Source organism: Crotalus tigris, unplaced genomic scaffold (genome assembly GCF_016545835.1).
Source record: "Crotalus tigris isolate CLP2741 ecotype Arizona unplaced genomic scaffold, ASM1654583v1 scf7180000022411.5474196:2289641, whole genome shotgun sequence".
NCBI classification, from domain to species: Eukaryota; Metazoa; Chordata; class Lepidosauria; order Squamata; family Viperidae; genus Crotalus; species Crotalus tigris.
The window spans coordinates 319,526-335,460 of NW_024099112.1; the positions used below are offsets into that span (position 1 = coordinate 319,526).

At 37.0% G+C, this 15,935-nt stretch overlaps 1 protein-coding gene across 5 annotated transcripts in view; it reads right to left on the minus strand.

Annotated features, from left to right (window-relative positions):
- SOGA1 (suppressor of glucose, autophagy associated 1) overlaps window positions 1–15,935 on the minus strand; it is a 104,090-nt gene that overhangs the window by 68,851 nt on the left and 19,304 nt on the right. For all 5 annotated transcript variants that reach the window (XM_039319174.1, XM_039319172.1, XM_039319175.1 and 2 more), the window contains exon 2: window positions 6,432–6,656. In XM_039319174.1, coding sequence (XP_039175108.1) covers window positions 6,432–6,656 — 225 coding nt within the window. The remainder of the gene's footprint in view (window positions 1–6,431; window positions 6,657–15,935) is intronic.

Here is a 15,935-nt window from a genome sequence, read left to right on the forward strand (position 1 = left end):
CAATGAAGAATACTGCCAATAAAGCAGGAAACCACTGCAGGGAGCCTAAGAAATACCACTGAGCCCATTAGTCACATTGGTTGCATCAGCCAAGCTGCCAACCAAAGCTGGGATGGCTTCCCCCCCCCATGGCAATGACTGCTGCCTTCTGTCCCTCCTGGTTCCCACTCCATCTATCTGTACAACTTACAAAAGTATTTCTGAGTTTGGATTGTCTCTGTTTTATTTTTATCCTTTCTATGCATCCTTTAAATGGAGTGTTCATATTTTTCTTCTTTTTCAAGTACCAGATTATATCAGATTAAGCATTGACTTCATTTTAATGCTAATTTATAGAAACATTGATACTGATACTCAATACTGGAGTAATAAGGTTCAATATTATTTTTTGTTAGGAGTGACAGTAATACATTCTTACTGGTAGGATTACAACTGACAAATATTATAGCAATCCTGCCATTTTACCTGATTAATGCTAATGATGGATATTGCATCCACTGCATGGATTATGTATACTTATTGTCAGTTTTATTCCATAATTTATTTGTACTTTTTATTATTATTTTATTTATAGGATTTCCAACTCTGGGCAACTTATAACTAGCTTATTAAAAAGAAAAATGCAACAGATCAAAGAGCAAAGTACAAAAAGCAAAACAAAACAAAAAGGGGGGCTCCATGATCAACCTGTTCCCAAGGCCTGGAAGAACAAGTTAAGTCTTCACCAATTTCCTGAACCATATACTTTGGGGAGGGGACATTCCAGAAAGCAAGAATTGCAATAATGTAGAGACAATTAATTGGTCCCACAAGAAGACATTCCTTCATTGGTGAGATCTCCGCTCTGCTGGACCAAACCAAATGGGCGGAAACAGCTAGAGACAAGCAGTAATCTATTTAGTAAACTTAAATAGATTATGTTTAATATGTTTGCATAATCTTGTATTTTGCTCTGGGAAGTCGGGGGGGAGGGGGAGGGGGGAGGGGGTGGAGGTGGATGGGTTGAATTTTAAGTAGTTCAGATAAAGTAGAAATAGTCTTATTGTATATAATATTAATGTTTTAATTTTGAGAGAGGAACTGCTTGGGCATTTCCCCTGGACCGCATCAAGAGGGAGGAGAAGAAGGTGAGAAGTAAGTAGGAAGGTTGAGGTGAAGGAGGAGAGGGGGTGAGTGAAGAAAAAGAGGGAAAGAAGTAAGTTGGTTTGAGGTGGGATGCGGTTTGGGGGGGAAATGGGCGGGCAAGACCGAATGTGGTGTGTATCAATTTGTTTTATTTTTTATCTGAAGTATTTGTAAGATTGTTATGTATTGTAAAGTTGAAAATAAAATTTTTTACAAAAAAAAAATGGAGGGCTATTTAGACCAGGGATCTCCAATCCCCAGGCCATGGCCCAGTACCGGGGCATGGCCTATTCGCAACTGGGCCATCTGAGTGGTGGGCCAGCGGGCATGTGTGTAGCTCAACTTGCATGAGTGGTAGGCTGGCATGCATGCTCATGTGGACCTCAACTTGCAGCTCAACCTGCTCATGCAGCCTGATTCCCCTCTCCCCCCACCCCAGCTGGGCTGCCAAGCCACAAAGGTTGCGGACACTGAACTAGACCACAAGGAGCAAGAGGATTGCATTCCCCAAACTCAGTCACCCCAAAAGTCATCCACAAACACAACAATGCAGTTTCTATGCTGTATCCTAACCTAATCCCTAATTTTCTGTACTCCAAATAATCTGCTTCCTTGTAGACCCCTGTACAGTTGTTGGGCTACTATATTCTGTCTCCATGAACTCATATTGCTGAGATCTGATAGGGATAGATTCAGGAAGTATTTCTGAGGCATCACCCAAGAGGAGAAATTTGTAAAATTTCAAAACTGTGATTATCTCTCTCAGACTTTGTGGCAAATCCACATTTAGTTTATCAGTTTTCTCTGATAGGTAGAGCTGTAAAAGTTTTCATAATGACAGTTTCAAGGGAATTAGAAAGGTAGTCCAGCATTTTTACTAGGTCAGCCCCCAAACCCCTATGGGCTGTCTTACAGAGCCTCCTTCTTAAAAGAAGAAGAATAGGAAAATAGTATACTTGGAATATGTATATAGTACAAGCACAGAAGTTGAAGAAGTCCTCTGTATTTAAAGTGCAATGTCTTGAATAAGGTCGTCAGATTAAAGGCAAATATCTTCCAGTGAAGACATTAGTGAAAGATTATTGCACCATAACAGGTGGCAAGAAGGAAGGATCCTGTAGAGAAAAAAAGAGCCTGCAATGGCTCTGCAGCTGATGTGGAAGAAGTTGGCCTGTACTTCACCCTCTGCAGTTATTTGTACAAATTCCATAGTCACATCCTGATCATGAGAACTGAAAATTGAGCTAGTAGAAGGGTAAATCAAATGATAACTATTTCTATAGAATCAGCTTAGTATGAAACTCTAGCAATACCAAAGGACGGGGGTTGTTCCACTTATTTCCTGTTTCTTCAAGCAGAACATTTGATCACAGTGAAAGCTGAGAAAACCAGAAGGCAGCTGTTACAAGCTCTAGGGAAAGAGAAGGGGGGGGGGGAATGCAGCCAGACAAACATAGGACGTTATCCACCCATGTTCTACTTTGAAAAGAACCATCCCATGGATTGGCCATTATGGGCAAAACAAAAGGTTTTATAGAGAAAATAGCACATTTCAAATCCTAGATGTTGTTTCCAAATGCAAGATATTCCAACAGGCTTACATAAATACTAAAATCTGTAATCACTAGTTGTAGCTAATAAAAAATTGACACCTCTACATTTCTAGCATTTACAAAAACCTCAATTAGATATATTACAAATGAGATTATAATTTGCTTTTATATCACTTTTAGTGGGTATAGAATGAACTAACACATTCATATTTCAAACATCAACTACCGTACATTTTTCTGATGTCTCTACCTTTTAATTGTGATACTTTTAAATCTCTCACACTAAAATTACATTAAACATTAAATATCCATAAATATCCATTAAATAACATTAAACATGCAAACACATTAAAATAATGCATCATTTAAAGTTATTATAAAATAAATGTCAGGTTTTTTTAATATTACTACTATGCATTTAAAATTTGCTATATCCAGATAGCATGGCAGGCTATCTGGATATACAGATATACAACTAAATTCTATACTACATTATACAACTAAAATATACTACAACTAAATTCTATACTACAACTAAATATACAACTAAATTCTATACTACATTAAACTTTAATTCTGGTGTGATGATACAATGAACATATACATACTGTTTACAAAGAATTAAAATTACAGCAAGGTACATACACAGGATAAAATAGCACTCTGCACTGACCTATGAATGAAAAAGAACAATGATGCTAGGACATAAACTATAGTTTACAACTAAAGTGTCTGAGTTGACCCAACACATAAAGCCAAAAGCAAGTAAACCACATTATAACAGAAATGACAAATTTTGGAGAGGCTTTAGAGAGTGTTCCCAAGTTCTCTTGGGGATTACCTATGGCCTAAAGTCTTTGGGCAGACTTCCTACATTTATCCTGGTAGGCCAAAAGTGTTAGACTTTCACAAACATCCTTTCAGTACAAGATACTATTAGCCAGAAATATCATCTTACATTATAAATAGGAGATAAAGTTGGAAGATGATGACTTGTCTAAAACTATCTGCCATATTAGCCAACAAGGAAGATTAGGGGCTAATGGCTAAAACGGATGAAGAACGGTTGCAGGAATTGGGATTGTCTAGTCTATTGAAAAGATGGATTAGGGCAGTGGTTCTCAACCTTTTTAATGCCACGACCCCCCAACCAGTCGTAAGCCGAGGACTACTCAACTGGTCGTAAGTCAAGGACTACTCAACTAGTGCAGCACCGTTTGCAGAATGGGACTTTTGGCGGGCTCAGCAGGGCAGAGACAGCCTGGACAATTCCTATTGGCTTTTGAAAGCCAATAGAATTAGACTCTATTCAAGAGATTCTATTCTACTGGCTTTCAAAAGCCAAAAGAATAAAAGGGAATAGCACAGCTAAGGAAAAGGGGGAAAAAATGGCGGACTGCGTTGTTTGGCGACCCCCGTAAAATGGTCGTTCAACCCCAAATGGGGTCCCAACCCACAGGTTGAGAACCACTGGATTAGGGTGACATGATAGCAGTGTTCCAATATTTGAGGGGCTGCCATGAAGAAGAGGGGATCAACTTATTTTCCAAAGCACCAGAAGGCAAGACAAGAAACAATGGATCACTAGAGGTTTTTAAGAACAGTTTGGACAACCATTTGTCTGAAATGGTATAGGATTTCCTGCTTGAGCAGGGGGTTGTACTAGAAGACATCCAAAGTCCCTTACAACTCTTGTTATTCTGATTCCTAGGTCTTAACCATGACTAGCATTCATATGTGAATTCATGGCAGCACAAACATTTGAATACCTGTAATATTTTTCTCTCTTCAGAGACTTAGTTTATGTTCCAGATTATTCAAGGTTTGAAAAACAATAGTCTGATTACTAGTTTGCACATTCAATCTAGGCTTCCACACACAGTACAGATCAATGCAAATTGATGCAAGCTTCATTTCTCGTATCAGTCATTTTTTGGCGCCTGGGCTAAATGGCAGCAGACTTACTCCTTTGTGCAACAGGCAACTGTGTTGTTTGGGAAGAAGGTATGACTTAGAGATTTCACCCACTAAAGGTCTGAAGCTCAGTATTCTTGTGTTTGTAATCATTGAACAAGAAGCTTCCAAAGATGTTTGCTTTGTTGCTTCTTTAATTAGTCTATCATATTTTTTTTCTCTTTCAATCATGCTACCCACCATGGGAATGCTGAATTAATTTCTTCTACCACAGCAGTTTATATTTCCATCACCTGTTGAATATCTATATCATTAGGTAAATGAGTTGTACCCAGGATGCCAGAAAAAGAGCAAGACTACTAACCAAATACAGAGAAAGCATTCCTCCATTGGAGAATGTTGCCATCTCATGCCCTTCAACAAAATGTGCCACACCAAACAACATATGTTCTATCCAGCTGGCCTGCACAATCACCCTGAATGAAGATCCTCCAGCAGCTCAAAGGAGGGAGTCAGCCTCTTTGGTTAGCTGCTTAGTTTTCATGATTCTAATTGAAGTTGACAAGGAGTCATGTTTTAATAACCTTTCCCTGGTGTATCTATCTCCAGGACTACAGAAACTGTGAAATGAAGAGATTATAAGCAAGGAAAAGGAATTTGGAGAGAGAAGAAGCAGTCTAGTTACAATTGAGTATAGTTGTGGGGAAAACCTAGTATCAAATTAATGTGCAACTATGTAATTTAATGGTTTGCAAGGCATTTTCAGAATAGCCCATTCAGGACTGTATGAAAACCATTATGGATTATTTTTTCAAAAAGAGAAACAGTCATTGCCTTCAGTATCAGACAGAATCATGCGCAATGGAAAATCAGCTTAGATACAGGTCCTCCATCATAATTCATAGATTGTCCAATTGAATACCACAAAACCCAAAACTTAAGATATTCCACTCCACAAATGCATTTCAAACTTCCAATGACTTGATTTTATTTTACTATGACTCCAGTCTCAGTTTGTATATCTATACATGCGCTATGAGAATGAGGTGAACTATATTTATTCAAAGGAAGCCAAGTCTCATGGTTTCTTGTGAGAAGTGACTAAAATACTACAGCAGTACAACAAATTTTCCAAGTAATCATCTCCAATGAGCTTTAAGGATGATATACCACCAGATTTATTTATTTATTTATTTATGAGACTTATATACCGCTTTAAGTGCAAGCACTCTCTAAGCGGTGTACACCAGTAAGCAATGTATATATATATATATATTTACATTGCCCCCAACAATCTGGGTCCTCATTTTACCTACCCCAGAAGGATGGAAGGCTGAATCAACCTTGAGCCGGTGAGATTTGAACCGCTGACCTGCTGAACACAGTCAGCTAAAATGGCCTGCAGTACTGCACTCTAACTGCTGTGCCACCTCGGCTCTTATTATAATTTCTCAGCAAGATTTCCACATGAAGCTCTTTTTTCTAAAATGTGAAATTAAATTTATTATAAGCACCTAATTGAAGTTATTGTAGCTCAGAAAAAAAAAACAATACTGTTCCAATAACTTTGGAACAGAGAAGAATTCTGTTTCAAGTCCTCTTATATCAGACCAAAGGATTTCAGGCATTTGAAGGGAGAAAGCCTTTGGTCTAAGATCTTGGATAGAAGCCAACAAAATACTAGACTGAACAGGCAACGGTCTAAAAATAGTACAAATCCATTCCTTATATTCCAAAACCAATAGTTTAACACAAGAGAAAGCAACTTCTTATATCCCAGGTTTATTCAACTGACTTCTCTATTCTAATGAAGAAGAAAAAATGCAAATGCAGGCTTACCTTGACATCTTGTTCAAGGCTGTGGATGAGTTCTCCATCCACCTGGCCAGTCTGTGCAACACGAAGGCTGCGTCGCTCTGCTTTTCGCAAACGATATTGTAAGATACGACAAGTCTTACTAGCTTGATCCAGTTGTTGCCTTAACTCCTGTAGCTGATAGACATCTTCTTCCATGTAGACATCTCTCATCTCCAGCATCTCTGCACGTAGTTCCTCAATCTCATCCTGGGAAAGACAAACAGCATGATCAAAGGAAAGGTAAAACAAGTAACCAAGCCTGCATCCTAGGAATACTGGGGAGTGGGAGTGAGCTGTGTATGAAACAGCTACAGTGCATTTATATGTATATATTGATTATTTATTGATATAGATTATTGTATATTAAAATGGATCAGGGGAATAGAACAAGTTTAGGTTGGTGCATTAACAATAATAATGATATTCTGCTTTGAAGATCTTTCTCAGTTCAGTAGAAAAATCTCTGTTTTGACAGAAGAGGAATCCAGAGAACAACCTCCACAAATCTATTCTGCGGTAGCACATTAAGTATTAATAGAGGTATGTAGCACTTCAATCTTCACGCAAGGCCTCCCTACAATGTTTTATAACAAGGAAAGACACAACAACTTAAAATGTTAAATTTGCACTCCTGCATACTTCTAAACACCATTGGAAACGAACTCTTAAGCACTACACAATCCTTTTATTTAAACTAACTGTAGAGCAGGGCTTTTAGGATATGGCAACATCCGAGTACCACCAGTCGCCTAGCAAGGTGTCAAAAATTTGATGACCAAAAAAAAAAAAAAGGAAGAAAGTGCTAAAGTACAGGTAGTCCTCGACTTACAACAATTCACTTAGTGACTGTTTGAAGTTACAATGGCACTGAAAAAAGTGCCCCCCAAGCCACAGCCAAGCAAGATAGCACCCAGCGGCAATCTTCCTCCTGTCCGAGGTTTTCATTGTTGTGAGCATTTCTGTTGAGGATTGGCAGTGGGGGTGGGGTGGGGGGGTGTTTGGTTTTTATTCCCCCCGTCTACTGGGTGGTTGCAGCACATTTTGGTCACTTCACATGACCCTGGGAAACTGTGACCATCATAAATATGAATCAGTTGCCAAGCATCTGGATGTAAATCACAAGACCCTGGAGATGCTACAACATTCCAGCTGATCGGTGCTTCTTCTGGGCTCAGCAGAAGCATCAGGATCAGTGCTGCTTTCCAGCTGATTGGTGCTTCTTCAGGGCTCAGCAGAAGCACCAGGATCAGCACTGAGTTCCAGCTGGAGCCTGGCGCTGATCCTGGCGCTTCCACTGAGCCCTGACAGCCCTGCAGCTCCAGCCATCTCTCGCTCAGGCTTGTGCGATGCTGCCACCAGTTCAGCTCATTCCCCTCCCCCGTTACCACTTTTCTAGGATAGTCGCGTACCACCTGCTAGGTGCCAATGTACCACAGGTGGTATCATACCATGGTTGAAAAGCCCTGCTGTAGAGCTTTTTCCTCTCAAATATTCAGAGTTGCAGATAAAATAGAATGTGTACACTATGCATAGTTAAGAATATAAATGCCATTCCACTAGTGTAAAATAAAATCTTATGTTGCATTATTTAAAAAATAAAGAATAATATTTATCCTTTACTGTTTGTACTATTTTTTGTTCATGTGAGTCCTTTGTAGTGAAGTTTGCAAAGATCAAATCAAAACAGATTTTCTCAACTACATCTGATATGTTTCTGCCTGTGAATAATTCATGTTAAAGATGAAGAAGTTCAGAGAACTGTTTCTCTTCTCTGGAGGGAAATGGCCACATGCACACAGTGGTATTATTGATGTAATTCTGGCACGGAGTGCCACAACTCCAACAATATAACATCAGTTACTTGTATAGAAAGGCAAAGTGTAGATAAACAAGCGCTAAGAAAAATTGCTCACACTCCAGATCCCCAACTATAACATTTGGGCAAAAGGCAAAATTAATGAAAGAAAAAAGACAGGGTTGGACAGGAGAAATCCCAAATGGAAGCCTCTGAAACTAACATGCACAAGAGAGCAGCCTACCAATGCCAATCCAACTAATTAGTTTTAGGAGATTAGAAAGAAATAAAACTACAGTATGTAAAACTTGCAAAGAACTAGGCAGATGGCATTCCAAGGAAAAATTGACATCACCAATGGGGGGCGGGGAATCAATAATCCTGCTTAGCTTTTGGGATCACCAAGATCAGACAGGTGCTGCCACCTAACAATGGACATACCACTCTTTGTTACTGTAAATTGAAATTAGATTCCAAAATGTCTTTGTTGTACTGGTGTCAGAAAACCATATATTTACAAGACAGATGATTCCACAATGCACAGGAGAATATGAAAGTCTTCTTGTTTGTGCTCTCTCCAGTTCAGATGCCTGTTGCTAGTAATACAAGCATTATTGCTGGTATTCCAGTGTCTATTATTCCTGGCAGCAGTTCTCAAACTAGAAGACAGAACTTTTCTAGCTATTTCCTCTAGTGATTCGCTACATTCCTTGTTCCTTCTGAAAGATATGCTAATTTTTTGTACATTTACCCTTGAAAGGTGGGAGCAGTTAAATTACCCCCTCCCATTTCTTTGGATTAATGGTTTATCTGCTTATGATCTGCAGAAGGAAGCCAATCAGAGCAATATCCATCAGATATAGCCTGTGTATTGAGCAAGTGAACAAAGGATCAAGGGTTTTCCAAACCAGCCTCCCAGTCAGCCTGTCACATTCAATCATGACATGAGGCATTATCTCGAAAGAACATGATGAGTCCTCTGGGAGATCCCATCAAAATGCAATTACAGAAAGTATTGCTTGTTTCATATCATTTTGTGCTAACTTGCAATCTTATGTAAACAAAGGAAGATCTAAACAGTTTCTCAAACAGAAGCAATTTACATAATTTATGGGATATATTTGTGCAAATGCATGAACAAAGCACAGAACTGGTTTATGCTTATCAAACATTGATTTCTGGCTTTAAAAAATGAAATAAAGTGACATGGGAACAATTGTTCAATTTCCTTTTGAGTCATTAGCACAATTTTTGAAACAACTGTAACTCTATGGCACTAAGTGTTCAGATTTACAATGTTTAATGCAAGTGGAAGCATGCAAAATCTCCAAATTTAAATATTTTGTATTAGTTAACAAATATATACAATATGCACAATTTAAAGAGGTATTTCTCTTTAAATTATCAAAGATAATGACCAGAAATTTTGATTTGATACAGAAGTCTGCTGAAGTTAAACATGTGTTACAACATCACAAGACAAACAGAGTATGCTTCTCATATTCTTCCATATGATGTGGGGGTGCAATAACAAAAGGGCAGAACTTACATTGTGATGTTTTGGCATGGCTTATCATTCATCATTATGGTTAGGAACAAACATCTATGACAGTGAGCAAATGTCAGATTCTTTTTTTTTGAACAGCTGTTATGATTTTGTAGCAACTCCAGCTGTTCATGTAATATATACTGTGGACTTTAATATAATGGGCCTTTTCTTTAATCAATCTCACTTCTTACTTGAAAGTAAAATATGCATCACACATATTAATATTGTGCATAACTAAAATGCTCCAAAATGGGAAAGCATTGTTTTGTTCCTCCCTATTACAGATTTACATTTAAAAAAGACATTGGCTTTTAGGTGTGCTTTCAAACTATAAAATCTTTGATCGATATCTCTTAAAGGAATAGATCTGATTTCTTTTACAGAAATATTCCCTGCACAATTCAAGAAAAAAAATCTCAAATGTTCATGCATTCAGCCATAATATAGTTTGTTTTTTTGTGATAAGTGAATCTAAATATAATAATATTCTGTAGTATTATGTGGAAACCAAGCTATATTGGTTTATTCAACAATCTAGATTTTAAAATCTGGGTTAGTGTTATATGAAAATGTAATCAATGTCTAAGAATGGAGCAAAGGTAGATTTTGCACACTCATTTAGGAAGGCAACAATATTTTGGGAGCTATTTCCATTTAAGATTGAGAAAAATATTTTCTTTCTAATAGTCTGTAGCTTCATTACATGAAGAAAAAAGTAGCAGCAATCTGTCAGCATTACAGAACATTTTTCCTCACATCCCCAATCATGTGTTCTCCTCCCATTTTCCTCCTGCAGCAGTCCTGGGCCATGATTCCAAAATGAGGCTGGCAAGTTGCTGCTCTCTTATCAGGGCAGGAGCAGCAGTTGCTGCTGCTGCTGCTTTCAGGAAATTAAGAGGCAGGAGCCCAATTCTCTCCTCTTGTATCATTTTATACTGGAAAACATTAGTTTCCTGCTGGATCATCTTGATCTGGCTTCAGCCTGCCTCAGAAACAAGCTGGCCACAAAAGGGTATGTCCCTAATCACTGGCAAATGGTCCCTCCAGAACCAGGGCAACAGGACTAAAAGGATGACCCTTTGTTAAGCACTAAGCCATTTAAGTAGAAATCAATGCAAAAAAATTGTACCTAAGTATTATTAAGTAAATAATTAAATAAAGACCTTACTACCGGAAAATGTCCAAATTCCACTGTGCAATATCTTGTTTATCTTGGCATCACTTTTTTGGCATCTTTGTGGTATCTGCAGGATCCAACATTTAACACGTTCACGTATGTAGCAGCCATTATTATTATGTTTGCCTGCCTAATGATGTAAATCAAAACATCTGAAAAGGTCCAATAGTTCTTAAGGAAACGTCTGTATGAAGATTTTCAAATGGCCCCAGTTCATGGCTAGAAGCTAAGTAGAACTGCAGTTAGGCTTACTACCTTACATTGATTGCCCTTGAAGAGCATGCAATGGTAGATATAACATCACTGCTTCATGTATTATATTGCCCCCTGGAAGATTTTCTGATATGATTCAAGAGGTAGTTGTCATCTTTAAATCCCCACATGGCATGGGTCCAGACTACTTGCAGAATTGTCTTTCTCCAATGGTTTCTGCCAGTCTCACGAGATCAGGCCGAGCAAGTGACATGAAACAATGTCACTTGGTGAACCCTAGGAAGCATGTCATGGCATTTGTCTAATGCACGCATGTCAAACTCGCAATGTCACGTGACGTCGTGCGACGTATCAGGACTTTTTCCTCGTTGCTGGCAATGTGGTAGGCGCGGTTTTGGCATGACGCATCTGGCCCGCGTGCCAGCAGTTTGACATGCCTGGTTTAATGGAATAGAATCTCCCCGAGATGCTGTTCAGACATTCCCTACTCTGTTGGCCTTCCAAATAGGCATCAATATTTGGCTATTTCCCCTAGCATTGGGACTATGGTGTTAACTGTTTGTGAATTGATTTTGTTTTTACCTTTGTTTATGGCTCAGGGTTCCTTTGATAGATAGACAACTATATAAATAAACTGTCAGAGATGCAATTTTTTTCAGAAAAATTATAATCTTCATTTTAAAGTCAACCAGCTACTGGGAAACTGAGGTTACTCTTCAGAGCTACCTCTTTATACCAGTCATCTAGCATTAGAAAAATCTCAACTCTGTCTTGCTTCTTACCAAAACACACTGGGGGGAGGGGTAACAACTCATATGATGCTTTGTTTTTATAGATGGATACAGGATCGTTGTCTGTTTTTTTTTAATACAATTTTTATTATTTTTCCATTTTACACCAACAGAAGCTTAAGAACCAGCGTGGAGATATGGTGGTCAATTACAAAGAAAAAACAATAACATTATATGTATACAATTCACACAATATTTCTTAAAACTTCCCTATCTATGTAGAAATTATAATCAATTAAAATTCAAATAAATTCATTAATATATCTAAACATAAATTTCCTTAATCAATAAAAATTTTCAACTGCTCAATACACTCCTATAGCCAATTCATGTCGCTATATATATAAATTAAATGCTTAAATCAAAACTAACGCTCTCTATCTATTTAAATTATTGGAATCTCAATAGTACATTTCTAGCATAGATTTTCATTAAGTATATTGCCAGATATAAATTTCATTAGTCAATAATCTTTTACGAAAGCTCCTTATGTATTCCAAAGATCCTGTTTTAAACTTTATTAATTTTTCCAAATATTTAAATTTAAGCTAACCTAATTACTTAAGTATTTCAGGGCCCCCAAATTTCTCTTATTTAAAGATATTAGCTCCAAAACTGAATTCCTACATTTCTCAACTATATTTCTATTCTTTTTCAATAATTCTCCAATTTTAATTCCATCTCATTCCAAAACAAAAACCACAAATGGGAAAAAAGAAAAAGAAGAACATACACATATAAAAAAGAACACATATTCTTGTTATACTTCAATATTAAATTTTAAATCATTTCATAATAGCCTCCCATTTAGCACAAACCAAATCCAAAATAGTCCAAATTGCTATAAAACCTTTACCATCCATAATTATCATCTCAAATTTAATATTTATATCTTATTCTGGGTTTCCTTCTATTCCAAATAGGTTTCCATAGTCGAGTCTCCAGTTCTGCAAATAGCTCTCCCATTGTCTCCTGCCACACTATGCATAGGAGCAAGAGATCTCCCATTATCCATTTTCTTAGGCTGGTATAAAAGTTATAGTCATTCTGAAAAGCTCGTGCCAAAATGTCATTTCCCATCTTTTTCAATGTTACATAAACTTTAGTTGGAATCCTTTTTTTGGTATGGTCCTCTTTAGTCAAGTTTTGCTCTTCTTCCAATAGTTTTTCCTCTCTCAGAAAATCAAATGGTATCTGCAAATCAATTTGACCTTCCAAAGTAAGCTCCTCCATTTCCATATTATAGGTCATCTGACCATTTATATCAAGGCTTATTCCCGGTATCGATTGCAAATCCAACTGTACATTTACTTCTTCCATCTCAGTAAGCTGAGAGCAAGTCTTTTGAATACACATTACAGTTTCATTTAAAGCTTGTGCTTGACTTTGTCGATGTAAAGAAATCTCCTTTTTACAAGCAATTATTATCTCCGTGTTTTCTAAGATTTTATCCAAAATATATTTATAAATAGAGTCTGAACAGGTTTCCTCCATTTTTATCATATTTGAAGACATTCTCTTTTTGGGGGAGACTATATTTAAACACACTCATTCAATACAGGATCGTTTTTGTTATGTCCTGAGCCTGCTGAAGCATGTTGCAAAGGGTCCTGGGCAGACCAAAAGCTGCCCGGGACCAGATTGGCTGTCTCCCACCTTGCGCACATGCGCAAGGTGGGAAACAGCCTCTGCAATCATTGGTTGACGTTGTCTGCAGCTAGGACAGTATAAAAGGCCTGCACGCCGTTTTTGCTGTTGTTGGTTGTGGAAGAGAACAATAAAGAAGGCTTGTTGTTACACTATGTGTCTCCTCTTAATGCCTCCAACCTGCAAACATAACAGTTTTGTTGTTCTATTTCAGAATAGGTGAAAGATGGTGGTACTTCCAAACTTCTCACTGTGAACAAGATTCCAAAGAAACTGACTACTTCTAGCTGATGAGGAAATCAATACATATGTAGCAAGCAACCTGTGGTTCCAAGACCACCCATGCAAAATCAAATATTGGGAAAACAGAGGTAGGGATAAGCCGTGAAAATATGTGACTAACCTGATATTAAAATATGGTTGTCTAGAATATTTCAAAATCCCTTCAGATTCTTTTAGTTGAAGATGCCAGCAATTGGGAATAGGGCATTAGCAATTTGGGAGCTCCTTGGTACTTTCTGAGCTTGGTTGTTTTCTTGCAGATGTTTTATTACCAAACTAGGTAACATCATCAGTGCTAGAAGAGAGGGGTTTGCTCTCATTTTATACACTAGTGGCTTGCTCTGTGTTGGTGGGAGTGGTCTTGGTGGTTCCTTGATTAGGCTATTATTTACTGTTACCTTGTTTGTCTAAGTTGGTAGTTCCTTGATTGGGGTATTGTTTACTTCTTGATTGTTGGTGTATATATAAAATGACAGCAAACCTCACTTCCTTCTAGCACTGATGATGTTTCCTAGTTTGGTAAAGAAACATCTGCAAGAAAACAATCAAGTTCAGGAAGCACAAAGGACCTCACCGATAACCCTGAGCTACGAAAATGCTCCTTTGGATGTTGCCCCAAGAAGCTTTTTTTAGAAAAGAAATGGTGGTGAACCCAGACTGGTGGACTTATGGTCAAATAATATGTTATAATTTTGGTGACTCTATCTAAAGAGGAGTTGGAATCAGAAGGATGTATTTGCCATTGGTTTACATATTTACAATTGAAAGATTTAAATTAGATAACAAAGCTATGGATTTGATTTTGTAAAAAATGAATTGGAAATCCTATTGTGTGGTAATGATGAACATATTATTGCTAAAGTTTATAAACTTCTATTGAAATTGAATTTGGAGAATGAGTATGCAAAACATTGTAGGGTTCTATGGGCAAAGAACTTTGAATATAATATAATGCTTGAACAATGGGAAATGGTTTGAACAAAGGTTTAAACTTTACATTAAATTATAATTTAAAAGAAACTTTTTATAAAATGATGTACCGTTGGTATCTATCACCAAATTGTCAAGAACGTTATATAGGTATATCAAGTTAAAGTTAGAAATGTAAATTAAAGAAGGAACTTTTTACCATTGATGGTGGACATGTGACAAAACAAAAGAAATATTGGAGTAGGATTCACATCTTAACACAGAATACTCTCAGAGTAAATATAAAGATAAAACTAGAGACTTTTCTTTTAGGCTTAATGAATAAAGAACTTGAAAAAAATGGAATTTTGAAGTTATACATGCTGACAGCAGTATATGTACTGTATGCACACAAATGGAAGGATACTTTGATTTCCACAATGGACAAATGGCTGCAAAAGCTGATGGAGTTAGCAGAGATGGCTAAATTGACTGCTTTGATTAAAGAAAAGAACACAATTAATTTTGGTCTACTTGGAAACCACTTTTGGACTTTGTGCTTGAGGTGGAAAAGAATGAAACTTTGATTTTGGGTTTTGTGACTAGATAGGTTTGTTGTTATAAAAACTAAGATATATTATTACATAAAAGCTAGGATATATTAGTTTATAAAAATAAATAAATGAGATTTATGTTGTTACCTTATTCTACTGTGTCAAAAGGAGTCGAAAGTCAATTCTTTATTTTTCTTTTCCGCTTTATCCTCTTCCTCTTTTCCTCCTCTGTTTTCCCATTAGCTTCATTTTTCTTTGTATTTTTGTATTTTAGATTTTGATAAATTAATAAAAGATTTAAATGGCAAATATTCTCTTCTATCACTACTTAACAATTCAAAGTTTGTGTTAAGTTATATTTCAGAATCACATTTTTTTATCCTCTGTCAGGTTAACTCAATTTCACCTATCTTATGTTTAATGTGCAATACTTTTCATTCATATAAGGTGAAGGAATTTGCTGTATCCCACCTAGCAGTTTCTAGATAGCCACATTTAAAAATGCCATTTTTTCTTTAATAAATATGCAGATTAGCTTTGCCAAAACTCATTTATGAGAACATACCTAT